Below are 27850 nucleotides of genomic sequence, written 5' to 3'. Positions count from 1 at the left end.
GGCCTTCTTCCGAGTTTTACTTTGCAATTGTTATTCAAACTAGTGAAACAACAGGTATATGAAGATTTTATTTAGAAATCAGTTTAGCTGCAAGATATTTGCTTCAACAAAGGTTTAATGAGAAGAGTGTCTTCAAAGGAGAGGAATCTATTCCATCGCATGAACAAAGCAGAGGAAGAACTGATAGGATGGATTGATACTAGTACTGAGAAGTGCTAGATCTTTATATTCTAATGAGATAGTTAATCTTCAAGTACATGCTTCACAAAGAGTACTTTGTGCTAGACAAGGATGTTGGAGACGGTTCAAACCCAGGGTACTAGGAAAGTATATGACTACCAGCTGGGTCTGCTAGCTTGGAAACTATGCAGAAGGCAACAGTCACAAATGAATCAGCTTTCCAGTGGGAGGTTCTCCAGACCAGCTTTGATATATTATAGCTATCAAGGATATGATGTGCATCTGAGTAATACTAAGGTCTTTCACGGGTATAAGCACAAAGTGAAAACTATTATCATAGCCCGTTTAAAAGATATTGAAGTTTTATGTTCTGTAAAACGATGTAAACAAAGGCATAGTTAAAAATAACACAACATAGAAATAATGGATCAAATACAAAAACATGGAACAAAACAAGGGTCACACAAAAACAATGAACACAGAAATAGGCAGAAAAAAATTCTTGGAACTGGACCTCTCAGACTATTTTCTCTTGGACCTTTTTTCCACATAATCTGAATCCACACAGATCTCACTGAAGTCTAGATGCTAGCCTGCCAACAAGCAGAGAGAGTCAACTGAAATCACTGACTACACCTGTAAGACTGCTGGCAAACACTTCATTACAGTACATAAGCCTTCATGCCTTTTAATAAACGATTTACAACTTAGATCTAAGTTGTACAAGCTCATGTTTCTGGATAGCATTACACCATCTGGGAATACAGTTCCCATACTATTTAGTATATAGTAGTTTCCAAATTATAATCCTTCCATTATAAAATCTTTCATATATTTCCTAACTTGTATGTTATCCCTAAATGACAATGCTTCGATGTATTGTCTTGAATTAAAAAACAAATAAATGGCTTTCTGTCCTGTTTTGGAAAATAACAACCCAGTAGAAGACCTCAAGTCCTAAACTAAACTGTTAAAATGCACCAATAATATAATTAGTGGTATCATCTGCACACCCCAACTGACAGAGGTAGTTGGAAAGCAACAATTTAAGGGTATGCACTTCACACTTCTAGCATCAAAAGTTTGTTCTGCTACCAGATGCATTACAAAAATGGGACACCAAAGGTGACTGGTGGTTCCAGTCAAAAAAATGAAATGCTAGAGTCTGTACCATTTCTACCAGCTCTGCAAGGTGGAAACTAAGGAAAACCAAGAAGATAGGAGGATGCTGGCTCTGTAACTCACTCATTCACACACACCCCCCCTTTTCTGTTTCCTGATAGATACCAGCAGGCATCTGTACAAACTCTCCTAGCAGCCAAGCTCACTGGTAACTGGAGACGTGCACCATTACTACTTCAATCACCTTAACAGAAACTGTCCTGAATCATTCTCTAACTCCTCAACAAATTTGCTTAAGTCTTCAGCAGGGCCTCTTCTGACACTAAGAAGAGAACTCTGTTCTACTTAAAGCACAGGCTTAGCTTCCAACCTTGATATGGAAGGTACAGTACAAAATCACCTCAGGCATCAATAAACGAAATAAAAATGCTACAACAGAAAACTGTACAAAACAGAAAGGTGAGTTTGTGGGGGGTTTATTGTTAAAAAATTGAACTAAAAGAATCTGATTTTATTGTTAGACCTTCTTATAGAGTTTCTTACAGCAATCACAGGCAATGAACTCTTTTGAGCACTAGATAAGATGAGAATAATTACGCTTAGATAAGAGAATAATTACACTGAATTCTTTTGCAAGGTGCTTTGAGACCTACTAATGAAAAGTACTGTTAAAAGCTGTGTATTATAAGTATGCTTAATAATTACATAAAACAAGTACAACTTTTTCTAGAAGCTAGTTATAAAAAACCCCTAATTTTATTTGAAAGTTCAGCTGAACCAATCATTTTTTTGTGATAAAAGTTATTCAGTGAGCTAAGAAAAGTTGCACTGCAACAGTTTTCTTGGTGTAAGCTTACAATAGAACTGTTTAGATCTATTAATCAACTTACTGAAGAAAATGTATTGAATACTTTAAACTGTCCATCAGGAGCTCAGTATAGTTCACAGCGAGTAGAGTTTTTACAGAATAGTGAAATATGTTAAGGGGTTTAGAATAAACATCTGTTGACTAGGTGAGAACAAATTCCAGTCTGTTGTTAGAAGCAGTGATGTGTTGTACAAAAAAACCCATCATCTTTCCATTAAAGTCATTCACAACAGTTATAGTTGTCAGTTTTCTAAGCTATTTTTAATCTTATAAATATCTATCTATGTATACACACGCACCCCCCAACCCACTACCTCCTTTCAGCCCCCAAGAAACTGATAATGACCTGCTTATAAAATTCCACTGGGGGCGTGGGGGAATATGCATTTTTTTTAAATAGCTCTGCTTCGCTTGACATTCACATTGCCTGTGAAAAATGAGACCCACTCGTGCAAATATTCCTTATAAAAGCAATCAGGTTAGGAGGTCCTGGCATGAAGCTATTTCTTGAATTAGGGCTGCAGGATCAAGCTGATAGCTGTCATCCCTAGGGATCACCATGATTTTGCTATTATGGAAAAATCATGGTGTTATTGAAATAGTTTTACCAGAAATCTTGATGTAGTGAGAATCTGTTCCATTAATAAACCTCTTCTTTTTATGTAAGTTATCTCTTTAAGCTTAAAGAGTTAATAGTTAAATGTTAGTTGTTCACATTCATATAATCATCTTCAAAGCTGTCAATATTGTATTACAGTAAAACACTGGCTATTTTGAGCAAGTTCTTACTATACTGCATTTTATTAAACAGATATTTTAAGTTTTAAGATTTCAATTTCACAAATGATTTGTAAACACAGACATTAAAAAACAATTTTATTATTCACAACTCCCATATGTTTAGAGAATACCCATTGCAAATACCCCTCACCTATTTAAAACACTGTATGTTGCTCATGAATCAGTAATCCTTGGACAGGCAAATTTCATCCTGGCAAAATGAAATTGCCTATGACGATAATATAAGTGCAATCGTATTTTTTTAAAAAGGCGAAGAAAAACCTCATTCTTTTTTGAAAACATACGTATCCAAGTCATGGAAGGAAAAGGGCTCTTAAATACATCACATTTGACTCAGGAAGTCCCTTAACCTCAAATTGCCAGAGGCCTGGCTGGTTTCCCAAAGCTTCACAGCATGCTCACCCTGTTGTTACAGTGTTTCCTAAGCATCTGCTATGTGCCACTTGCAAAAACTGGAATCTAAACTAGACGGACCTTTGATCTGACCCCATACAGCTGTTTTAACTGTATGTTTTACCGTTTAAGTCAAATTTAAGTACTGAATTGGTAAATGATTCCTGCACTTTTCAGGAAACCTTCAGGAAGCCAAGGTGCTCGAACATGTTCGCATGCAGACATTTATTGAAAGACATGATGTGAAGACACAACACAAAAGAATGCGAAGGAGTTGCACTCGCTAGGCGAATTTTACTGTATCGCGGAGCAAATTTCCTGACCGCCTGTCCCCCTCCTCGAGAAAGGCGGGGTGGGGGCGCGGGGGAGTGGGGGGAATGTAGGAAAAAAATCAAGAAGAAAACGAAAAACAGAAAAAAATCGCAGCGCTACAGGCAGTGCGCGAAGGGTCACAGGTGATGCCGGAGTCAGCGCCGCCGCTCCCCGCTCCGCCGCCGCCCGCGGCTCCCGGAGCGCCGGCCGCTAACGGACCCCGGCCGCTCGGCGAGGCGGAGCGCCGGCCTCCGAGAGAGGGCGGGGGCCACCCCCCCCCCCCACCGCCCGGCTTTCGGAGCGCCCGGAGCCGCAGGTGTAAGGGGAGGACCGGGGTTTGCAGCCAGTCTCCCGCCCCCCGCTCCCGAGCCTGACGCGGGGAGGCAGGATCGACGCCAGCCGGCGGCCGAGGCTCAGCCCGGCCAGCGTCCCTTCGGCGCACGGGGGAACTGCCACAGAAAAGCCGCAGCTGGCGGCACACAACGGATGCGCACGTCCCGGCGGCGCCCCGGGACCCCCCACCCCAAAAAACGGACCGCTCTGCCGGCCGCCGGCCCGCCCGCCCGCCGGCACGCAGGTGCCCACCGGAACAAAAGGAAAACAGCCCCGGAGCCGCCCGCGGCCCCGCACAGCGCCCGGCCCATCCCGCCCCCGGCGGCGCCCCCCGCCCTGCGGCCCTGCCCCGCGCATCGTCCCCCCGCACTCACCTCGGCGGGGCGCGGCGCGGCCGCGGAGCGGGCGGCGGCCACTCGCACCCCCGGGCTCCCTCCCCGCGCCCTGCCCCGGCCCCGCGCGCCTCCGCCTCCCCCTCCCTCCTTCCCTCCCCGCCCGGCTCCGTCTCTCACCGCTACCGGAGCGGCGGCGGCTGGGCCCGACTCCCCCGCCACGTGACCCCGCCACGTGACCACCACACTTCCCCGGCCCGGCTCCGCCCCCGCCGTCTCTCCCGCAGCGCAGGGCGCCGCCGGGGCCCCTGGGCCGGGCTGCACGGCGGGCAGCGGCGGGGGGGCGCCCCAAACCCTCCCCCGCGGAGCCGCGGGCGGCCCCCGGCGCGCCCTGCAAGGCCACGGCCCATGCGTGGGGCCCGGCCAGCGCCATGACGGCGTTACACTGTAACGCGACGTGGTAACAGCCGTGGGGAGCCAAGGCTGCCGCCTCCCCGTCCCCCCTCAGCCCCTTACCTCCCTTACCCTCCTCTGAAAAAGAGATCACAATACGCATTACGGAAAGCCAGGTCTGTATATGACATACTGGGGGTTATCTGCTAACAAAACACTTTTGCCTCCTACCTTCAGGGCTAACATCGAGGGAAGGAAAAGAAGTCGGTGCCAATAGCTGGGGCATCAACACTCCTCCCAGCAAAAATCACGGCTGCTGGCACCACTGCATTCCTGCATTTTGACTTAAACCAAAAGCCACAGCGAGTGAAAGCTAACCGTGTTGACTAGTGCCCCGTGCTAAACGTAACCCTTGCTCCCAGAAAATAATGCTTACAATAACGAGTCAGGGGGTGTCATACGCAAGAGAATGCCTTTATCCTCAGACTTGGCAATTCAGGATACAATCCAGAGATACCAACACTACAAGACCTGGGGGAGCCTCAGTAAAAAGGCATTTGTATTGCAAACAAACTCTGAAGGTGTATTCTGGTATCATATTCAGTGCACATTCCCTTTCTTCAGAAAGTAGCAACGAAATGCCTAAACAGAAGAAGTGCGAAGCACTTAGTAGTTTAAGGAAACCAGGAACAAACTAACTATTAGTTCTAAAAAAAGCCATCTAAAGAATAGTACATGGGGAGCAAGAGTTGAAAGGGTCCAATCCCCTGCTGGCTTTAGTAATCAAAACTTACTGACCATTTCAGAAACTAAAACAGCAAGTATTTTTCACAATATTCCCCAAAGCTCCATCAGGATTTTATCTTACAACCTACAGCAAGAAGGAGCCAAACTTTGTGCCAGAGGACCAGCTAGGCCTGTGAAAACCCAGAAGACTGAAGCCTGAGATAATGTGTCAGAGCCAGGCATAGAGTTTGTCTGTTAATATAATTCTCATTTAGAAAAAAGTTGGGTTTTTATTGAAGATTTTCAGTTGCACTACACAGGCTAAACCCTTGGGCATCTCTTAAAGGTAGAATAACAGTCCTATAGCTAAAGTACAACGAAAAGTTATCAGGGAGTTAGGGCTCCATTTCTGGGTGCATTACAGCAGTTATTATTAACTGATAAGCTGTAAAGACCAGGGTCCCTGAACTACCTCCTGGATATCTGCAAAAGATAACAACCACCACCACCACCTTTATTGGTAGGCTTACATTTATTATATTGGGATTTCTTCTTCAGTAGAAAATGTTGAGGACCCAAAACAGTTAAAACCACTCAATTCTTGTGTTTAACTTAAGCCATCTGTGCCTTAGCTTAATTCCTAATTTACAGGCCATCATAAGAATTAAGTTTAGGTAGTAAAGCAAAAAACATCACAGAGAGGTTTGCAAACCTCACAGCTGCAGCTTTAACCCCCTTTGTAATCCTGCCCTCTCCACCCCTGGCTCATTAACTACAGTGCAACACTGTTGCCCACTGGTCCCTTCTCTCAGCCATATCAGAAGTTTTCTGTAGCTGGGTTCATAATCAGAAGAGAGAACTATGTCTGGTAGTTCTTCACCAGCCTCTACAAACTATGATCATACCTTTGAGTGATACCTTGCAGGAGTCCTACCCATTCTGCACCCTATTACATGTTGAGGACTGAAGGAAAATACACAGAAGATGAACTCTCTTACCATTGCTGCAGCTCATTCTATCAACATAACGCATCTATTTTCCAAAGCCAAAATTCACACAGACACACAAGAGTCCCAGGAACTGGAACCAGACACTTCAGGCTATGTTTACACCTTGCAACAGAGGAGCAATTGCCCATCTTTTTCATCTGCGTGTGCCAATCAACAAGACCCAATTCCACATCAGGGATGGGCTACAACATTCGCCCATGTGCAGAAGGCGAGCAACAGCAATCTCAAATCAAGTCCACAATCCGAGTGACTGGAACCCAGGAGCATCCTTGCAGTTAAGACAAGGCCTCAGCTTCCAAACTGAAAACACAAGTCAAACCCTCTATTATTTATAGCAATAGCACATGCTCTTAACTTGCCCACAGGACACTGCTGCTCTATAAATGCAAAGGCAGATCACACTTAGAAAAATACCACTACTGTCGTGCATCAGTTTTGTGCAACTACTATTTTGTACATTTTCTGTGACTAAAGGTACATCTCTAGGATAATCAAGCATTTTAAAACCCACTTAATTCACACTCCAAAGTATTTTTTAAAGTTATGTACAAAACATAGAAAACTCAAAGGGGAGAGACAACCTTTTTCTTCACTAGTCTACTCCATCCCTTCCTCCAGTGTAATACGCTTGACCTAACGCACCAGTTCATTATATTAAGGAGCAAAGAGCATAAACATTTCAATAGTTCAACTGCAACATTTAATGCAACTTCAGCGGTACAAATGAATACAGACATTAACCTAAAATTGTGTTAGCAAAATCATCATATCATGCAACATTGTTAATTTATTATGAAGCCTTAAACCCCCACATTTTTTAAAAGCTGTGTTTCTACTCACTTCTTGGTATTACTGATGTAAAAGAAAAGCATAGTTACTGAGCCAACTTGACTGGATAATAAAAGATCAATCGAGAAACTGTACAGAAACGTTTGTAAATTCATTTTTACTACTGGAATATTGTGAATTTAAGGTCAAAAGCAGTAAGACATGTGCCTTTTCGGAAGGAACTCTGCTCTGTTCATTTCAGTCATGACCAGGCCTATGCTTTTACATCTTACCCAGCTGGGAGAGTAAGCAGCTACTCCAGTATCTGTCCATTTCTATAAACCATTAATCCCATATTCACAACCCTCTAAGGAACCAAAGGCTGGCCTCTTTCAGGAATATTTTCTTATTATACCTCCTATTTTTTTTTTAAGGCAGACACTTTTAAAATTACTAGCTATGACCATTCATGAAAGCAGATGATAAATCCCACTTGCCTATGAGTAACTACGTGAACTTTTCTGAATGTCAATATTTTTCATTTCAAAAAGAAAACACAAGGAAACAATTTCTTCCACTCACCTTCCTTAGTCTGCCAAACCAGAACGTCTCATTTTTTTTCCTCTTCAGGTAAAATATTCACACTCTCTCACATTAAATGTTTTCACTGCAGACACAGCTTTTTTCCCCATGTCATTTCACTTTTCATGATTTCTTCCCCATTCACATCATGCTCATTCACACAATTTGAGCATGTTGGAACAGAAAACAAAGCACAGGACTCGGTTGCCTTCCAAATGCAAGCAATATTAGCACTGTAAAGAACAAAACTGTAATTTCTGCAGGCATTATATTCCAAGAACTGGTGAGCTGATAGTTCTCTATATACTTTTTATATGTAAAGTCAAGGGTGGTTGTTCTTTTAATAATACAATCACTTCCTAGAAGTGTTCCATATGCTCCATAAGAAAAGGAAAGCACACCTGAAAAATCAAATGTAACCATTATTGTTAAGATCCTTTTGAATTCCTTAGTTTCACTCAGAGCTTTTGCTTGTTTGTTTTTTAAGTCTCTTTTGGGGATGTAGCTCTTCATAATTAATCTCGTCCTAAAGACAGTTTAATTTAAAGATGCAGCTTTAGTAAGTCCAGATAACTAAGGTAGGAAAAACAAAAACCAGTTCTTGAGTTAGCCAAGGGAAAAGTGGCCTATTTCTACCAAAAAAAAAAAAAAAAAGTTCTTTCCTCTTTCAGGTGTAATCATTAGCAGGTACACAAAATGAGTTCAACATTCGCATGCAGTTAAATCCACTCTCAAGCCTCACTGTTCTAAAAACTTATCAATATCTTTGAATTCAACAAAGTAATAAGCCTAAGTATTTGCAGGACTGAGGTCTTTACATTGGAAGTTTGCTCTGACTTTCTTAAAAATACATCATTTAAATTCCATTTAAACTGCCAACAGAAAAAATTATTTTATTCTATTTCAGTCTAGAACAGAGATGTAAAGGGAAATCCTACTCATACCTCTCATTGCTTTGATGATCTACAAGAGCTGCCTCCATCAGACCGTGACTGCCTTTTTTTTCTTGCTGGCCAGTGACTTTTCAGAAAACTGCATCAGTATTGTTGCTCTACAACTCCTGAATTGGACTTCCCAATGTTTAGTCGAATGATTGCGGAAGGATGTCGGCACTCAGGGTGAGATTTTGGCATAAAATTCTTTGAAACATAGGCCAAATATCGTAGAAAGGCCGTTAATATTTCCAGGTTTTGAGAAGACAAAATTCTCCAATTTCAGTTGCCCAACCTGAAATGTCTCTGGCTGGCAGTACTGGATGGATTTCCTCAAATGTCCCTGCTCCTCCTAGCCATAGGGAATTCTGCTATGTTTGAGCAAATATAGATTTCTTTTGAACCCAGAGTCCATCAGTGGTGTTATTCATCAGCATAAAGGCACTGAAATTCAGCCTTTTAGTTCAGTTTATTTCCATTACAAGCTGTTAAAATTAAATATAATTAATAACAAAAATAATCAAGTAAAGATTTTAAAGGGCTCCCAACTCAACTACATCTGCTACACAATCAAGAAGTCTAAAACTCAAATTAAGGGATATCATTATTTTACTCCAGTTTCTCAGTCCTTCAGCAAAGAAAGGGAAGCTGAAAAATACCAAAATACTCCAAATTAAAAGAAATAGAAAAAATTGCAAATTGTCTTTATGTGTTGTTCCTTGTGGAACACTACGTCACAGGACCTAAACTACAATAGGCACTTAAGCGTCTTGTGTCACAATGGGAAATCTGTTCTTGTAGATGCCTCCATTATTCTATCTTCCTCCTTCACCTCCATCTGGATTTCCAGCATGAATGACTGTCCTGTTTTTAATGCATTGGAGAGTTTCGCATGCAAACTTCCTCACTTTTTTCGCATGCACATCTATTCACTCATACTTTTTCCACACACAAACTTAACTCATTTTTGTTTTCTTTATACACTCGACTGATTCCAAAAGGCATTTTCCTTTTGATGTACCTAACCTTGCAATTTTCCTCGACCACAGAAGAACACATTAGAGAAAGAGAAACAAGTCAGCTTGCCTACGCAGATTCCCCAAAAGAGCGCGGATTTTCTCAGTAGCTGAGGAGAACAGCCAGGCTGACTGACGATTAACTAAATCCTCCAGTTGACTGGCTGTTCACTCCAGCTTCCTCCTGCCTCATTTTTGTTGTGGAAGCAGCTCCAACCTTCCACATACAATTTTTCCCCCTTTCTTCAAGGACCTTAACGTAACATGAACAGGGAAAACAGTATATCATCCCAGGATACTGAAAGAACTGACATGTTAAAAGCAGCAACAATTTTTTTAAATCATCTGCCAACCCTAGCATATATAAGATGTTTTACCTGTATTCAAGAAAGAGAACAGTAAGGACAAACTCAGAGTTATCCATCTGGTGTGAATGGCACATAAGGATTTGAAAAACATTTTGTAGATAAGAATAAAGACTTTGGTAAATGGGAAAATGGCATAATATACACTAAGTTGAATAGAAATGCAACTTTCGCATTTTTTCTTCATCAGATAACTGCTGTGATAAATAAGGGAAATATATTCATGTGTATATATTTTTTTTTAACTTTACTTAGTATTTCAAATGGTGCCACACAAGTTATTAATTAAACTGAAGAGATGAGGATTAGTACAGATAGCAAGGGATGGGAACTAATAAGGATGGCAGTGGATGGTGCTCCAAAGAAAACAGACTGAAGAGATACTATAAATGGAGTCTCTGAACAATCAGTCATGATACTAAGCTTTCTAATATTTTTGTTAGTTGACCTTAGAACAAAAACATGAGTGTGCTAATAAATTTTGCTGATGACACAAACTTGAGGATCAATAATACAACCAGAATATATATATGTCATTCAGAAAAGAATCAATGACCCACAGAAGCAGACTAATAAAAAAAAAGGGATGAAATATGATAGTACATAGTTCAAAATAATGAACTGAAGAAGTGTTCATTTTAAACTGAAGGCATGAACTGAAAAGAGAGGAGGAGAAAAATCTGTATCTGCCAGTCAGCAACGGAGTATCCATAAGGCATCAATCTGATGAGATCATGAAAGAGGCTAATACTCCCAGGATTTCCAAGAGAGATCTGGAATATAAACACTACTGCACTGGTACTGGGAAGACTTCACCTAGAATTCTGCTTACAGTTGTGATGAATTAGATTGAAGAATGAGAAACTAAACTTGAAATGGGTACAGAGAAGGGCCAGGAGAAACAGACATGATTCTATATGTTACTTTATTAGACAAACACAGTCAATTTTTGCCTTATTTCATTTGCTACATCAGGTTAGGCCCCCTTCTTATGCATTTCATAATGAGTTTAGCATTATAAAACCCTAGTTCAAAGTGAGACCTTTGAATATGTCTACAGTATAAAAAAGCAATTAATATAACTTTCTCTGCAAAGCCCCCATTAGAATATTAAAATAAATAGCAGCTGGTGGAAATACTTCCAAGGTCCCTAGGCTTTTCAGACAAGTGCTTTAGTGGCTGAGATATAAATTTATATCTTTTCTAGCTTAAATCTACAGAGACCCATATCATATATATACCGATTCTTCAAAACCTCTTATCATTTCAAAGCGTGGTCTCATGAGCAGTTCAAGTAAGAGGAGAGCACAGCAAAGCTTAAGCAATCCTTTTTTTTGCAAAATTAAATGGAGACAACATTAAAATACAAAAATAGAGAGAGTTCTTGAAAAATATGAAAAAGAGAAAAGCCACCAAAATACTCAAGGTTTTAAGCACCAGAATTCTAACAACAGTTTATTACCAGAGTCCCAAATAAGTATCCTCTGTACTATCACCCTCCATAGTATAAAATATATCAAATACAAAGATTCCTGCAAAATCAGATGTTAATTCTTAAAAAAATAACATAATTACAGCATGATACCTGCATTTGCTGTGGGTAGTCCTATAAAGGAACATGATAAAATATTTAAGTCCTTTTACTCCACTGAAAAAATAACTTCAATCTAGATTTAACAGTAGAAAAATACGTTGCAAGAATATGATAAATATACTGATGTTTTTTTGCATTTTTTACTGTTTTAGCAAAATACAATACAATGATAAAAAGCAGCTCTATGTACAAGGAAAAGAAAAACAACTTACTTTCATGAATGCCTGATTAGGGATCTCACTGACCATTTTAATCCCAGTTTTAGAAGGACACAAAATAAGTTCCAGATGTGAAAGGTCTGGTTATCCTTATTTTATATATATGTGCACACACACGGGGTTTTTTTGTGTGTGTATTTACACTTAGAGAGAGAGAGAGAAACACACACACACAGAGTATTCCTAACCTGTTACTCAGAATTGTGGTTAGGCCAGGATGTGATGCTATGAAGAACTAGGAATCTTTGATTGACAGCAATATTTAACATGCATGCATGTAAGCTGACATACTAGCATAGTAAGATCTCCTACAACTGAATGCATATTTTCCTGTGTGTTATGAAGTACCCCAACATTTACTTTTACTAGAGAATACTTATATTTTAATAGGAACAGAGAGCAGGACAGACTTCCATTGTGCATTTTGCATAGATAGAATACAAAGTAAGGCTGCAGTCCTGCTTATTAGGAATAGCAGAAAAATCAGTACTCTTATCCCCATTTTACAGATGGGGAAACCTACACTAGGGAAAAGGAAAGCTACCTGCTTGAGAACATAGAGCAATGTCAGACTTCTCATTTCTCCACTAGATCACACTAGTTAACTTAAAGGTGAACTATTCTTTAAGTGGTGAGCTAGTCTCACCAAATTAACGTTGTTAACATCTTCCCTTCTCAGAAAGAACTGATTTTCACAGCTCTAGTAATAAGGCAGAAGTAAAAACATCACTGTTAAATGTAGCGCTTACTATCACATATGATCAGGTCTTGAAAGCTAGCAGAAGAACTAAGTACTAACTTCACTGCACTTGGTAACAAGTTCACATTTGTGTGAACAAACCCTTAACTGCTTTGCTAATATTTGCTTTGTATATTTATTAATTTTAAGTTGTTTTCTTACCAACATCTGGAAGAAATTTGAACTAATGACCTGGTGTTTTGTCTATGTTCTCAACACCTGTTACACAAATTACATATATTTCAATGCCTGCTTCATTAAAAAAGATCAATCACTTGGCGCCAGAGATCATACTTAGAATGAATTGCATTCAATGTTTACTGGTGCACACACAAGTTGTTCTCATATGTATTTTTATTTTTGTACTTTTAAAGGAGAAGAAAATTAAATCTATACATCACCCTTTTAATTGTACATGATACTTCGTTATTGCATTACTTCATGTCATCACAGACATTACAAAGGTGCATGACCATCATCATTACATACTGGGTGCTAGGACAAAGGAGAAAAGTACCTATCATGTTTGAGTGTAGCAGTTTTTGAGACTGAAAAATCCAGACTTTGACACTCCCTTGACCGAAGAGTGACAAGTTTCCAGCATACCCAACTTACAATTCTGCCCCAGATGTCCCAAGGCAAGCATCCTGACTAGCAGAAACTAAAATATTGGCACCAGCGATTAATCTCAAGCTTGAGCAAGGATGAAGTGTTGCCAATGTCTGACCACTAGTCTTAAACTTAGGCCATTTATATCAGTCTTCTCTCTTTGTTTCTTTGACTTGTTTTGGTTATGATCTTCATGTAAATATGACAATAATGAAAGATGCACTACATGAAAGCCTCTTTCACTGTTTCAAATTGAGAGGTGTAGTGGATTGCTTCTTGTAGTTAGCAATTTGAACAATAACAGTTCTTTCCAGCACCTTCACAGTTCCTTTTGTTTTGAAGTACATTCTTAAAAAGAAGTTATCTAGAATAACTCTGCCTATTGAAAAGGCAGTTTCAGCTTGGTCTGGTTTCTCATACTTGTAGCAAACAACTTTAGGAACCACCTTCTGAAACACGTACACCCTCATAATCCCTCCTTCCCACTCCCTAAAGCTCCTTCTGGCTCCTGCTGTCACACAGCAGGCTAAACAGGCAGAAATGGCTTTTTAAAAAAGCTACTCAAAACCAAAAGGGGAAACATTTACTAGTTCCAAGACTTCAGGCTTCCTGGTCCTCCTGACAGATCTGATCAGATGCTTAGCTTTCCCCACTCTCCTGCTCCTCTCAAATGCTGTTTGCAGCTGCCTTTGCACAAATGGCAACGTGGCCAGCAGCAAAAAGCTGTCACTGTCCTCTATCACACTGACCTCACCATGGCTGTGCTTGACAATATCCACTTCAAATATTCCTTAAGAAACCAGGCCTCTTTTTTCTTCAATTTTGTACTAACTTTATGTATCTTTTAGTTTTGGGAAGGTTGGTTAGTCTCAGTTTAGGCCAAAAGCAAAATCAAATGCAGGGAGCATGCTTCGTATTACAGCTGAAGAGAGATTTTTCTTTCATATCTTAATTTCAAGCTAGTTGATGATACAGGAGGCTATCATTATTCCAGGGTTACTCATTGCTGCTGAATCTCTGGCTTCTGGAATACCTATAGATCTAATGATATACATACCACACACATGCAAAACACATTTTACACCCAATAAATTTGCCAATGTAGGAGAATCCAGAGATTAAAAGGAAGCAAAACTATGCTGTCATTCCACGTGGAAAAGTGGTCCCATCCAGGACAGAAGCAAGGTAGAATAATAGGCATAACATTAAGAAAACTTGCTCTCCCAGTCCTTGTGATATGTTGGCTCTAATGATAAATACAGGACCTTCTGTAAACCAATTAAGTTTAGTTAATTGCAAGCACATTTTTGGATACAAAATTAAAATTAATTTGAGTGCAATCTCTCTCTTAATTTTGGCCCTGTGCTCCTTGTGATCTTGTTCAATTTCAGAATTAACAGGAAATGCTAGTTACAAGCTTAAAATACTCTTCCCCCTCTTTCCTACCTTCTTTCTCTTCCATCCTCCTATCTCACCCCTCTGGCTTTGAAACATCAGGAACGAAGCACACAAAATGCTGACAGATCACAGAGGTTTGCTTAGTATGTTTACCTCTCACTACTGACAGTATATCAACTATGCCAACATTGTAGAAACATGCAATACTTTCTTATCTGCAAGTGATCTCTTCACAGCTGCAAGTGTACCCATCGTTCCACATGTCCTGTAATTTATGACTGGGTCCATCTTTTCTGTAATAGAAAAGTGAACAACTGTATAGCTCTGACAGCCAACTCTTTCAATCTAGAGTCATCCAGAAATTTTGCTTGCTGTTTCTTTCCTGAGGGGCTAGTTTTATGGTTAATCAATTACCTGTCAGTTTTGGTGTTGCATGGGTTTTCTTTGGTGTGTTTGAGCACATTCCTGCATGGGTATTATAAGTCTGCTTTTCTTTTGGTAAAAGAAAAATATTAATTTAAAAATGAGATTTCTTCCAGGAACCTTGTATTTGTTGTTGTAATACCTAGAATTGCTCAAACACAAAAAGCTAAAAGCTAACAATAATACTGTAAAATTTTCACTTTTCAAATTTGCTCACTGGACAGCAATCTTATAGTCCATTTCTATTCTGCAGTTAATCTATTTATTACTGCTACACAATCAGAGGAGAGAAAATTACTTTTTATGTCTATATGAAAAATGCAACCATGAATATCCAAGATATTAGGGTTTTTTTCCCCTCATATTAAAACTTAACTTCTAAGTGTTGTGGGTTTTTTGTTTGTTTAGGGAACATACTGACTTTTACCTTTATATAGGTGTAAGCCAATAAAGCTATTCACTTTTGGGTGTAATGAGGGAAAAACTTTCTGTATGTCTCATTTCCATGTACTATTAGCAACACCATAGGGATACAGATGCAGAAATCCCCAGTGCAGACTGAAATACAGTAAGATTGAATAGTAGGAACAAGTACCCTACAATCACATGCATTTTGTATGATGAGGAAATAAAGAGAAAAAAAATTCCTAAAAGTTACTTCTGTCTGGATCAAGAATGTCTTCCTGTGATTTAAGCCCACTAAAAGTAATGTAGCTTAATACAGAGCAACTCCTAAAGCAGGCTAGTGGTGTGGAGATACACAGACCTACCAGTAACATCCAAAGAAAAGACCACATTTCAGACACATCATTTTAATGTAACAGGACTGTGCACATAAGCATAGAAAGAAAACATTGGATAACTAAACATCTAAGAAATTTCAGAGCTAAAGATACTACGTTCCAAAATCTCCTACTGCAAATATCTTTCTAGAAGTATCCTTCGAAGTTGAATGTTCATCTCCAGCTAAAAGCATACCCAGAGAGAAAGATATTAATGTTCCAAAGCACAGTAAGTCTGTGACCCACCATTGCCCACGCTGCAGCAATTTTTTAAAAAGCAGTTTAAAATATTGGTAAGAGCTCCCCTTACTGGTCTGCCTTCAAATTGTTAAGTCTTCAGTCCTGAAAACCTCTTTATATGAAACAAAGATGGGTAAAACATTACTTCTATTCCACATTAAAAAAAAAAAAGAAAAAAGAGCTCCACATCCTATTTCTATTATTAGAGACCCTATTTTTTAAATTTCTTATTGGTTGTTAAGTCATAAGACCAAAGACAATGACTTAGCGTAGGAAAAATTTGTTCTTCCATCATTATGAACTTCACCAATTTATTGAATCCTTAATTTTGTATAGCCCACGTAAGCCTTGCCAAAGTCCGAATTACAAAACAAACATGGACACCCAATTCTGACATACTGAGTGGTGCCTCATTTCACAGTAACCACCACCAGCTTTAATGGGATCATTTGTGGGATAATCAACAAGTCAGTGTGGGGAAAGGATCAGAACCTGTTGTGGAATTGTGAACCGCAAAAAGATTTATTACAAAAGCTTATTGTTTTCAATGGCCTACTGCCTGGTTGGAAGAGCAAAATATACCTCTCAGCCTGTGTTGGTTTATATGATTAAAGACTTGTTGATTTACATATATATATGTGTTTGTATGCATATATATGGTTTTTAGAGCCCTACTTTTGCAAGCTCAACCTAGGGGCTGACTGAAATTTGACACACTATGGTGATGATGCCAACTAAGAAAAGTTAAAATAAATAATTCTAATAACACCATGAAATACCATTATCTTCAGCTCACAGTAAACAAACCTGTTAATGCATAAAAATACATGTTCTCTAGTTCATTCTCGCATACTTGAGGTGGCCCTACAGAATTAACTTGAGTGAGAAAAAGCAGTAAAATCTGCTGTTATGCCACATGAAAAAAAAAAAAGAATCAGTAGATATGCTTTTGAGTACACCCTACAATTCTGGAAAGACTGGAATATAGGATTCCTTAACGTACACAGTACTTGGAGAAGTTTTTGTACAGCACATCACACTAGCCATCTAGCTCTCAGCACTGTGCTACATAGAACAAAAACCAAACTATTATTATAAGCACATTAAATTTCTAAAGAAACAAACAAAAACACCCTATCATTCTTCATTTCAAATGGATTCAGATGCCTACCTTTTTATGAAACACTGGCAGTTTAGCTACAAAGTCAAATCCACTCAATCTGGGTTCTTTCAGGTAAAATAGTGGAATTCCCTGAAGCATTCTCTATTTTCTTTCAACACAGTTTTCTTTCTTGAGGCCATATCCATTCTCTCTACTGATTGTTGGTTATTTCCTCCTTACTGCACCAGACAATTATTCTCCCTGGGCTGTTGTACCAGAGTAAAGGAAAGGGGACTTACGCGTTGGTAACAAGCTAAGAAATTCATTATAATCCCTATCTATGATGACTAACACAGGGTCATCTTCCTTGTGCTGCCAACCCCGACATTAAAAAAACCCACCCTCCAGAATTAGCTTATCCCACAATTTCTAAAAGTATCTAAATACGTGACAGCATTTAGGCTTATTTGCTTTTGTGGTACACTATGGTCACATTACACAGCTTTCTTTGAAAACCATTAATAAACAAACTTAAAATAAATAATCTGAGGCTTGAACAAACCCCAAAACACCAAATAATGTAATTTCCAATAAAATATTAGGTGCTACTGCTTTATTTTAACAGGAAGCTGCATTTTCAGTTTCCACCCCTCTCTTCCCATATAAACATAAATACTTTGTTTGCATTGTTCAAATTCTCTTACCTTGCTTTAGAGATCTCTCTCATTTTTCTGTCAAATACTACTCTTTAGCTTCTGCATTTGTGTTAATGAAAGTGGTATTTATAGGCCTGTTCAAAGTTACAGTAACTACCCAAGAGCAACTGTTTACATCACAAAACACAAACAACTGAACTTGCAAGCTTTTTTAGAGGTAAGTATAAATAAGTAGCAAGTAAGAAATGCGGTTCAAATAAGTGTCCTTTAGGTAATTATTCTACCATGCTCTTCCTCCAGTAGACAAGATACTTTCAACTCAGACTGAAAGCAAAAAGCGAAGCACAAGCTCAACCCTTAGCAGTAAAAGCCCATCAAGATAAAATTTGCTGCTTCAACAAGAAGCAACAAGAATTTTGTCGTTCAAGCTCTATTTTTGCTGCTCAAGCAGGACCTGAGCAGAGTATAGTCCCTATGCTAGACACCAGCAAAAAAAAGTTAACTTATTAGCTATGGAGAGAAATGTTGAATTAACATATAATATTCCAAATACAGCAAAAGCTGATGTTCTCATCACATCAACTCTATTAGCAAAACATGTATATTTAAACAGATCTCCTTAACCTTATATTCTCAAATGCTTCCAGCCTTTAAATAAGATATTCTTAACAGGTTTCATTCCAAGCTCCACTCACCAATAATATTTCACACCTAAATGAAAGCCAGCGAAAACATTTAAAATCTGTAAGTGTAAATGTTAACGATCTCAAAATATCTTGATATTTTTAAAATTAATATCTGCTTTTCTCCCATCTGGGAGATATATATATGTATTTTTAAAAGCATAGAATTTCCAGGATTATATGGTGTGTTGTTTGTTTTTTGGGTTTTTTTTTTTAAAAAAGGCAAGCTTTCTGGGGTCCAAGTTTATTCAACCCCAGAAACCCTTGGGTGTTTTGGGTTTTTTTAATACATATACATACTCAAGCTCTAAAAGCTTCCTTATTGGATTTCCTTCACCCTACTACATGATTCAAGACCCTTTTTTCCCTAGAAACTACAGAGCTCAGCTCCTTACACCCCATAAAGAGATACTTGCTTCTTTATATCTTTTGTTTATTCTTCCAGCATAGAATCAGTTAGGCCTGGTTAGGTTGCAGGAAGGATCTAAGTCTTGACAGGTTTAGAAGTTAAAATCCATAAACATGTTGGCTTGAAAAAGATTCAGAGCAAAAAGTATAAGAATGCATGCCTAACTGTTTAGTTTATACAGTTTGGAACTTCTATCCTTTTGTATTACATAAGCCATTTATCACTGAAAATAGAAGCTAACACACAGGTAATACAACAATAAAGCTGTACAATTAACCAGAACAAAAAGACAAGAACTGCAATAAGTTTATCATAGACTTAAAAGGAAAATCACAATAGAAATGTAGCACTAGACATGCTAAATAGAGAGAAGTTCAATAGGTGTAATTCTAACATGACTTTTCAAATACTTCATTTGAAGAAAGAGTAACAGATCATTTACCTTTCATCAAAATCTAGACGGAAAATAAACCAGGATTCCAAAGAAAGTATGTAAGACACTCTTAAATAAATTGCATTAAGCTATCATGCCATGTTAAATCTACTGATTACCTCCCCATTAAATGAGCATCCAAAAACCTTCCACAAAATAACAGTTACGAGGTCAATGTTTGACCAGTCTCAAGAAAGAGGTAAGGAACCACAAACCATTCACAAGAGATTTCAACATTTTATTTTAAGTGAAGACGTGTAGCTGATTCTTAATCTACATGACTGGGGAAGCATCCACTTGTAAAAGAAAGATATGAAACAACTTGGACCAAACACCACTGTTCTATACAGTCAGAGAGAAGAGGGGGTACCAGAAACTACGTGAAGCTAAATTCTGCAGCACTATTTGCTCATCCACGTGAGCCAGAATATATGCAATTCTGCAGAACTTTCTTTGGACAGCTTTTGATTAAAAACATCTAATGAAACTTTCTCCTGAAGCTTCCCTATTCCTGGGGGAAAAAAAAAAAAAAACAAAACCACCAACTAATCTGGTATCTACTGGACAAGAAAAAAAAAAAAGCAATGGTGGGAGAGTCACTAGAAAACTGTTCCTTATAAAAGCCTTTCTAATTATAGTTGGTTTTCCCCCAAAGATAAAACGATTGCATCTATCTGATGTACATGAGCAGCTCTGAAAAACCAAGCTTCCCTTTGAAGTAATATCCTAGAAGTCTTTCATTTATAAATTATTACTTATAGATCCAATAAATTTTACTATTTTGAATACAAAGTAGGATAAGACAAAAGGTAATACATGTTATTCTCCTTGTTTCTGTAATGTGTATCTGCCATATTTGTAGATGGAAATCCTCACAGGTTTTATCATCATGCACTAGCTGACTTACTAAATAAGCCTGTGTCTGAGACAGTGAGTTACCAACACAGTTTCAAAAAAATCTGTGAAACTATGAGGCTTTTTTCCTTGAAGCAAAGTGCAATAGGGGAGGAAGAGGTAAGTTAACAAAAAAAAAAAACCCACCAAACAAAAAAAACCCAACACCCCCGCAAAAACCCCAAAACTGGCGCTCTTCTTCACAGGTAGAACAATCAAGTCTTTATTTCCCCTTCCAGATCACATAGATTATTGTGACTAGGTATTAGCTTCAGTGGAAAAATAAAAGCAGTTATATCTAAAGGATTGGTCTCCCATTTATGTTACCCCTTTAATTTGCTATTGTTGATATGCAAGTAATCAGTTTACAGTTACAATGTCATGATCTGGGGTAATGGATTTTGTTGCCCCTATCCTCCCATATCCCCCCTCGGCAAAGTCCCAGACCCCCACCGCCGCTCCCCAAACCCAGAACAACACAGAAAGCATAGCCTTGGTAAAAATAGGCAAGTAGCATGGGGCACCTCTAAAATGTTCTGGGGAAAAAAAACAAACAAAAACCACAAAAACCCCCACAAAACAAAAAGAAAACTCACACCAACTTTCATTTTGGCGTATAAAACCCACTAAGTGAAAGCAGTATCTGACCATGCCTTCAACTTACGGAGATGTTCCATCAAGCACAGATCATACTTTAACGGACATTCTTTACATTCTATCAGCCACACTATAACCATATTTAATCAGTTCCACAGGAATATAACATGTCAGAGGAGTTCATACAGCATTCCAGTACAGAAACAGTACTCTAATTTTTGGGTCATACCATCTTGCAAGATAAAAATCCTAAAGGAAAAACAAAGAGCATGCATCAAAAATTCTCTAGGCAAGTCCTCAAGTGTATCATTTTAAGGGTTTTAATAAAGATACCATAATCTTTCAAAATGAGAAATAAAATCCAATTCAAAAGTATTTTGTCTATGAAAATGAACTATTTTCTAGAGTAGCCACTTCCATGTAGAACTCACTGACCACAGTGTACCTATTAAAACAGTAACAACCCAAGCTATTGAAATTCACTCTTACAAAACTCACATTAATCTGATTTTTCTAGTCTTTTTACTTCTGAGTAATAGGAAAAGAGTTCTGGTCCATTAACTCGCCCACTCTCTCCTGGAGGAAGTTAACCAACTCGGCTAATACAAAGACATGAGTTTCATCCAGGTCTTGTATGATGAACTTCTTTCCCAATGCATTTGACTCATCCAAGTAGAGCAGAAACTGCTTCATTGCTGGGTCACTGTAGAGACAAACACACATCAGATCCCACCTCATTGTAATAAGATACAGTTAAAAGCAAACAAACAAAAAACCCACCCTTTGAAGACACTCCCAAAGTTGGGAGATTAATATTAATTTCAAGAGTTGCTCACAATTTAAAGAAAGTTTATGAAGCTTTTGAAAAAGTTGTTTCTTAATTGCTGGGGTTACTTTAGAGATAAAAATAAACTGATAATGAAGTCTAAAGAGAAGAACTGGATACTCGACTGGCAGAGAAGTGGCCCTATGCTGCATTTAAAGTAGCTTAAAAAAAAACCAAAACAACTAACCCTTAATGAGGCAAATTTGAACCTACATTTCTATCTTCAGAAATAGCACCATAAAAACATATTTTCTTAAAGCATATTTTTATTTAAAGGTAACCAAAATCCAAGAGAACACAGACCTCACTCAAAGTAGTATTACACAGAGAAAAAGTGGTCATATATGAATTGTACATTGTACATTACACTGTAATTACAATTGTACATTACACTGTAACTGAACAGTCTCTTTCATGATGTCACCTTGTAAGTTAAATTCAAGTTTTTAGAAGAAAACATTTTGGAAGTATGGGAATTACAGGTAATTGAAAGAGCTGCATTATACTAAGCAGCTAGATAGAGTGGCTTCAAAATATAAGCTCTTTGATCCACTGAAATGTTCAAGAATTCAGACAGTATTATTCTGATACTAGTTTTTACAAAATAAGAAAAACACGCTCTTTGGTAAAACTTAGGATTTGATTGCAACAACTAGTGAAGAATATGTGCAAGAAATACAGGAAATTGGATCAGGTAGCTCAGGACACTTTCAAAATTATGAACATAGTTGTTTTGGAAACAGTAATTCTTAAAAAGAGTTCTTAATAACATAGTAAATCTTAAAAGAATTCTTTGGCTAATCTTCTCTCTTTTAAATGCAGGATGAGGACCAATTCTCCCTTACCTAAAAGTATGTACGGTGCAAAGATAGGCACTGTGAAACCAAACCCTTCCCCTGCCCCCTACCCTGCAACTCAAAAACCAGTCTTTAATATTAGTCTCAAACCTGCAGAAGCATGACTAGAATAAGATGAGGTTTCAAAGTACAGAGTAATTCTGAGGAAAGGAGAATAGGAAAGTCTGGAAGATATATCTTCTTCAGAAGAGCCATTATTTATGTGCTCTGGCATGTAAGAAGAGAAACAAAGGAGAACCAGAAGAGCTGAGAAAAATCAGATACCAGAAGTTTGCGGTTCCCAGCATTCTACCACATACCCTTTAGGATGGGTGCAGGGAGGTTTATTTTTTGCTTATTTTATTCAGCTGGACCTCAGTGACTCACATTAGTAGTACTAGATGGCATGAGCTTTTGTCCCAGCTGGTATGACCAGCCTGTATTATGTCAGGCAGTATCCAGAGACTGGTTTTCACACAATCAACATACAGAGCTGTAATAGGTGTCAGCAGATGTATGCCACAGCAGAAACACTGATTTCATTACAGTACTTGAAGATTATAATCCTTGATACGGTGTCTTCGGAAAAGTTTAGCTATTTATTGGAAGAATGCGGAAAAAAAGACCTGCACAACATCTCACTATTTTGTGATTTACACATTCAGAACTGTCTATTTTTTCTCCACTCCCTGTCCATTTGGTATCTTAAACAGCCTCAGAAAATTGGGTTTTAAAAAACTTGTATCTGAAGTTTAAACAAGGGGACCGGTTTATAGTAAATCTGCATCTCCTCCTAGGATGGAATTTTGTGCCCTATCATGGGCTACCCTTATGCAAAGGTGGCGAGAAAACAAACAAAACCAAACCATCAAGAACTAGCAAAACCAACTCAAAGGTCAATTGCCCAGAGGGCTGTTGAAACCATCTGATGGCATAACAAATGCTGTAGATTTGTTATCAGGTAGAAAATGGCCTTCCCTCCTGGAGAAAATTATTAAGTTCCATGCTAATACTAAGTGGGATGTGGCCACGGAGCTGAATAAACACACACAGGTCTTTAGGTACATGTAAAATAAACACATAAGGTGCAAAATAAAATACTTTGCTAACTGCTTGAGATTTTAGAACTTCTTGCCTTGTCAGTCAAGAATTCTGCTCTGGGCATCTTTATGTAGTCAGATGCAGAGGCAGGCAATTTCCTGTGCTTCAGAAGGTTTGTCCATGTACTAGCATGGAACCAAGTTTGAGAAGACAGGCTTTTTGTTACAGCAGAGTTTAGGCTCTGAACTGCTCACCCATAACCATTAGACATCCAAACTTCAGCTGGCTACTGTCCAGTCAGCTCAGAAGTTAGCTGCTGCAAGGTCACAGCTATATGCTCCACGCAGGCACATCACAAGAGGTTCAAAGTTCTTCTGCTTTTGTGCAGTTATAATCTGTTAATATGTTTGCGATCTAAGTGTACAACAGAAATCTTATATGCCATAGAATGCTATGCAATGACCCCACAAATCTTGACTGATGCTTCTTTTTACTTTGGAGGTAAGCAGTTATCTGATTCTTAGTCTAGAGATTTCAGATTGCATGAGAACATGCTTACTGCCCATACATCAAAAGCTTACTTTTAGAAATGACAAGCATATTCCTTTCGAGTATGATCTACAGAGCCACATCTCAGCCTTGAACAGAATTTGAACTGGAGTTGATGAAAAAAGACAGGAAAGAAAGGATGAAAGATTATCTAACTCCCTCTAGAATCAGTAAAGAAACACATTGCTCACAAACAACAACAACAAAAAACCCCATTATTTGTAAGCAATATAAAGAGCAAGAGGGAGCATCTAGTGTTTAAGCATAAGTGGAAAACAATATTTTGAAAAGAAAAAATAAGTTTGGAATTAGGATTACCTAGAACTGCCTCTCTCCTTCTTCCCCCAAAGGCCACATTTTTCTTTTGTCTGCTGTTCAGCGTCACCCCTCCTCACAATGATTCCTTTTTTTTTTGTCTACACTCTTAATACTTAGAATACTTACTTTGTCTACACTCTAATACTTAGAATATTTCCAGCTCTAAAGAAACAAGTAGACTTCTACGCAAGAGACAGGAAGTGCTGTTACTAACCATTCAATCAGAACACCTTTCAGAACATTCACCATCTTCTCACTTCTCTTACAAGCACTGAAAAGAAGAGGTGACAAGGACAATTCTTGCTTTGGGTTACACACGTAAACAAAGAAAACCTGAAAGAAAAAGAAACAACGCCTTGGTTGAACTCACTGATCCTTCAAGACAACTCACCTCCCTGGACCAGCAGCGCTGCTCGGCTATTAGGCCGAGCGGCCGCGGGCTGGGAGAAAGGCACGCAGGGCCAGGCCGGGGTAGCAGGGCCAGCTCAGGCGTGGCCCTGAGTTGTGAAAATTAAAGGCCTCACCCCTGAGAGCAGTCCGGGCAGCTCTGGCTACCCGCCAAGCTCTGCCAGCGGCTGGGGCCGACTACTAGCCCTTCTGCCGCTTCAGGCGAGCCGCGGCCTTGCGAAAGGCGGCCTAGGCGGAGGAAGACAAGCCCCAACACACCCCTGAGACAGCCAGGGGAGGTGAATGGGCTGGGCAGCTCCCAACCGGCAGGTTCCGCCGCTCCCAGGGGCTCCAGTCCCTCCCTCCCACCCGCCCTTCACCTCCACCGCTACCTCTACCGTCGACCGCTTCCCTGACGACGGAGTCACTGCGCCCGCCGGCCACCACAACCGCTGAGCCAGGCGCATGCGCAGCCTTCCCCTCTCCCGCCTCCGCTCCCGGTATCGCCTCCGGATTGGCCGGACCGCCTGCAACGTGCTGGCGTCACGGCAGCGCGCGGGTGCCGGTGCCGAGAGGAGAGGTGGAGGCGGAGGCGGAGGCGGAAGCGGAAGGTAGCAGCAGCGTTTGCCCGGCGGGAGTCGGGGTCTGGGGCGGCGCCCGGTGGGAGTCGGGGTCTGGGGCGGGGAGGGGCACAGGGGATCTCAGCTCCGCTGTCACCGCCTGCCGAAGTGGGGTGCTTGTTTACCTCAGAGGGTTTGCGGGGTGTTTTCCCGTTTTAATATTTATTATTTTATCGACTTCGGCCTCGAAGTCCCTCCGGGCTCTGGGAGCCCGCAGCGGCGAGCGTGCCTGCCCCGCTGCGCTGCTCCCCGGCCTCGGCCTGCTGAGCGGCGCGGCCCCGCCCGGGCGCAGGGAGGCCCGGGGGAGCCCGCGCTTGTTAAAAACTTCCAGACCCAGCAGTGGTGCCTTAGGCTTCACCTGCTCCGTGTGAGCCTATAAAAGGTAACAGATGTGTTTTTCCCCCTTGGAAAGAGGCACAGAGTTATTCCCGCTTTGCTCCTTGGCCATTTAGATGTTGCATTGCCTAAAACTGTATTTTTTTTTTTTTTAAAACGTACCCTAGTTGCGAGGCAGTAGTGTTCCTGCCCCACACTGCAAAATGAGTCTTTTTGCATTATATTTTTATATATAAGCATATTTCCTCTCAGACCTGAACAGGGGTTCCTAGCAACAAAGAAATGGTACTCGCTTTGGCCTCTTGTGTTTGCAGGTGCATGTTTTGAATTCAGGGAATTGTGGCATCTGCCATCGCTGAACTAGGTGTTTATTGCTGTTATAGACTGTGGTTAGGTAGAATAAATGCGAATACTGTGGTTCTATGAATAAAAATAGTAAAGGAACTGCTATAGATTAGACAGAGTTTGGAGGCGGGGGTGATGTCTCCAGGGGACTGATGATTGATGTCTTAAGTGTGTTTCATGGTGTTGTGTACTCTCTTGAAGTGAATGGATAAACATCACAGAAGCAAAAAAATTGTCTGTTGTGATTGTGGCAGTGCTGGGCTAATGCCGATGTTTTTCCAAAATTTCCCAAACACAACCAGGAAAACAGGGAAAATTTAAAACTTTTGGGGAAACTGGAAAAGGGGAAAGACACATTAATGGAAGGAAACAAAAAAGTCCCCTTGTTCAGAGAAATTGGACACTGACATTAAAAGCAGTATAAGCTCTTTTTTTGGTCTGTAGAGATTACCTTAAATTCAAGGAGAATATCAGAAGCTTCCATATTTCAAGATCGGATTTGCTGATCAAGGTTTACACACATGACATTTTATCATTTTGAGTTAATTGTCATTGAGGTGGTACAGACTTAATTTGACATTTAATAAGGATGCCTATGTTTCCAACATTTAACATTGTTAAATATATGATAGATAGTGGTGTGGTTTTAAATCTGTTTAAACAGATTAACTTAATTCAGTATGTCAGTCAGCATAAGTGTATCAATGCAGACACTAAAATTTCACCTGTCATAAAATATGAATTTCATGTTACTTCTGCAGTGTGTGCAGCAACAGATTTTTGTGTATTTTGTGATTGTTGTAGAAGTTTAATATTCTTTGTGGATTTTGGCATAATTCTTGCACTAAAAATACTACGTGGTCTATCTACAAAGACTTGAGATTAAGTCTTCAGAAAAAGTAATGTACAGAATTTGATTGTTGTCAGTTGCCAAAGCCAACTTGTGTATTTTCCTAACTTTAGGTTATTTTTTCTTACATAAATCAAATGTAAAGGCAGTAATGTTTGCTAATACTTAAAATGGTAAATATATGTGAGTGGTAGAAGCAGGAATTGGTGCTTTTACCTGGCCTAAATTGCCTTGGTTCTCAGTGCTTGACTAATATAAGTACGCTTTCTTTGAACTTCATTGTGCAGTGGTTAAGATGCAGTCTTGATCAGTGGGCCAAAGAGCATGTCTCCTTTACAGTCCCTCCTGAATAGTCCCACTTGTTCAAAGAGGCAAGGTAATACCTAGAATGTGTGAGGAAGTTGCAGCATGCTTGTCTTAACTCATTTTTCTACCTGTAAAATGGGAAAAATTCAGTGTCTTGCATTATAGATATGTCAGAAGAATAAATCCTTTCATGTTTCTGAAGCAGACGGATGCTACCTTCATGGAGACTGTATTGCTGTCAGGAAGATTCATGCTTGCATTAGGTTGCTTCTACATTCAGAACTTTGGTGGTTCTTAAATATATTATGTGCATTTGTTTATGACTATTTAAAAAAAAAAATTTCTATATTGCTTGGTTTAATTTTAGCATTCAGTGAATGCAGTGCAATTTGTCAGTATTCTGGGTCTTCATAGTGTTGAATTGCTAAGGTCTTAACCTTAGAAAAGGTTCTCCTCTTCTTCATGGCTATGGCTAGGTTTTCATTCTTTTGCATGTGTAAGAATTTTTCTAGAATGAGATGCGTCC

The 27850-nt window shown here is 39.5% G+C and overlaps 1 protein-coding gene across 2 annotated transcripts; it reads right to left on the bottom strand.

Annotated features, from left to right (window-relative positions):
- Nucleotides 1–21216: 21216 nt before the first annotated feature.
- Nucleotides 21217–25301, bottom strand: GTF2H5 (general transcription factor IIH subunit 5). 2 transcript variants are annotated; one of them, XM_059835631.1, is made up of 3 exons: nt 25260–25301; nt 24695–24813; nt 21217–21613 (listed from the first exon to the last, which is right to left on the bottom strand). In XM_059835631.1, exons 2-3 carry the CDS (start codon nt 24727–24729, stop codon nt 21433–21435), a joined length of 216 nt encoding a protein of 71 aa, XP_059691614.1. In that variant the 5' UTR covers nt 24730–24813; nt 25260–25301; the 3' UTR covers nt 21217–21432. The 2 variants fall into 2 exon arrangements, with proteins under 2 accessions (XP_059691614.1, XP_059691615.1); XM_059835632.1 differs by having other exon boundaries at nt 24695–24751.
- Nucleotides 25302–27850: the final 2549 nt, after the last annotated feature.

The sequence above is a fragment of the Gavia stellata genome, chromosome 2 (assembly GCF_030936135.1).
Source record: "Gavia stellata isolate bGavSte3 chromosome 2, bGavSte3.hap2, whole genome shotgun sequence".
Taxonomy (NCBI): Eukaryota; Metazoa; Chordata; class Aves; order Gaviiformes; family Gaviidae; genus Gavia; species Gavia stellata.
The sequence above is the reverse complement of the archived record's forward strand: the minus strand, read 5'-3'. Positions and strand labels throughout refer to the sequence as shown.

Excerpts from the sequence above, each read along its gene's own strand:
- GTF2H5 (XM_059835631.1), bottom strand. The coding sequence starts at position 24,729 with ATGGTGAATGTTCTGAAAGGTGTTCTGATTGAATG. Across the intron at positions 21,614-24,694 it reads AAAGGTGTTCTGATTGAATG|TGACCCAGCAATGAAGCAGT; the intron begins GTTAGTAACAGC and ends TTGTCTCTACAG.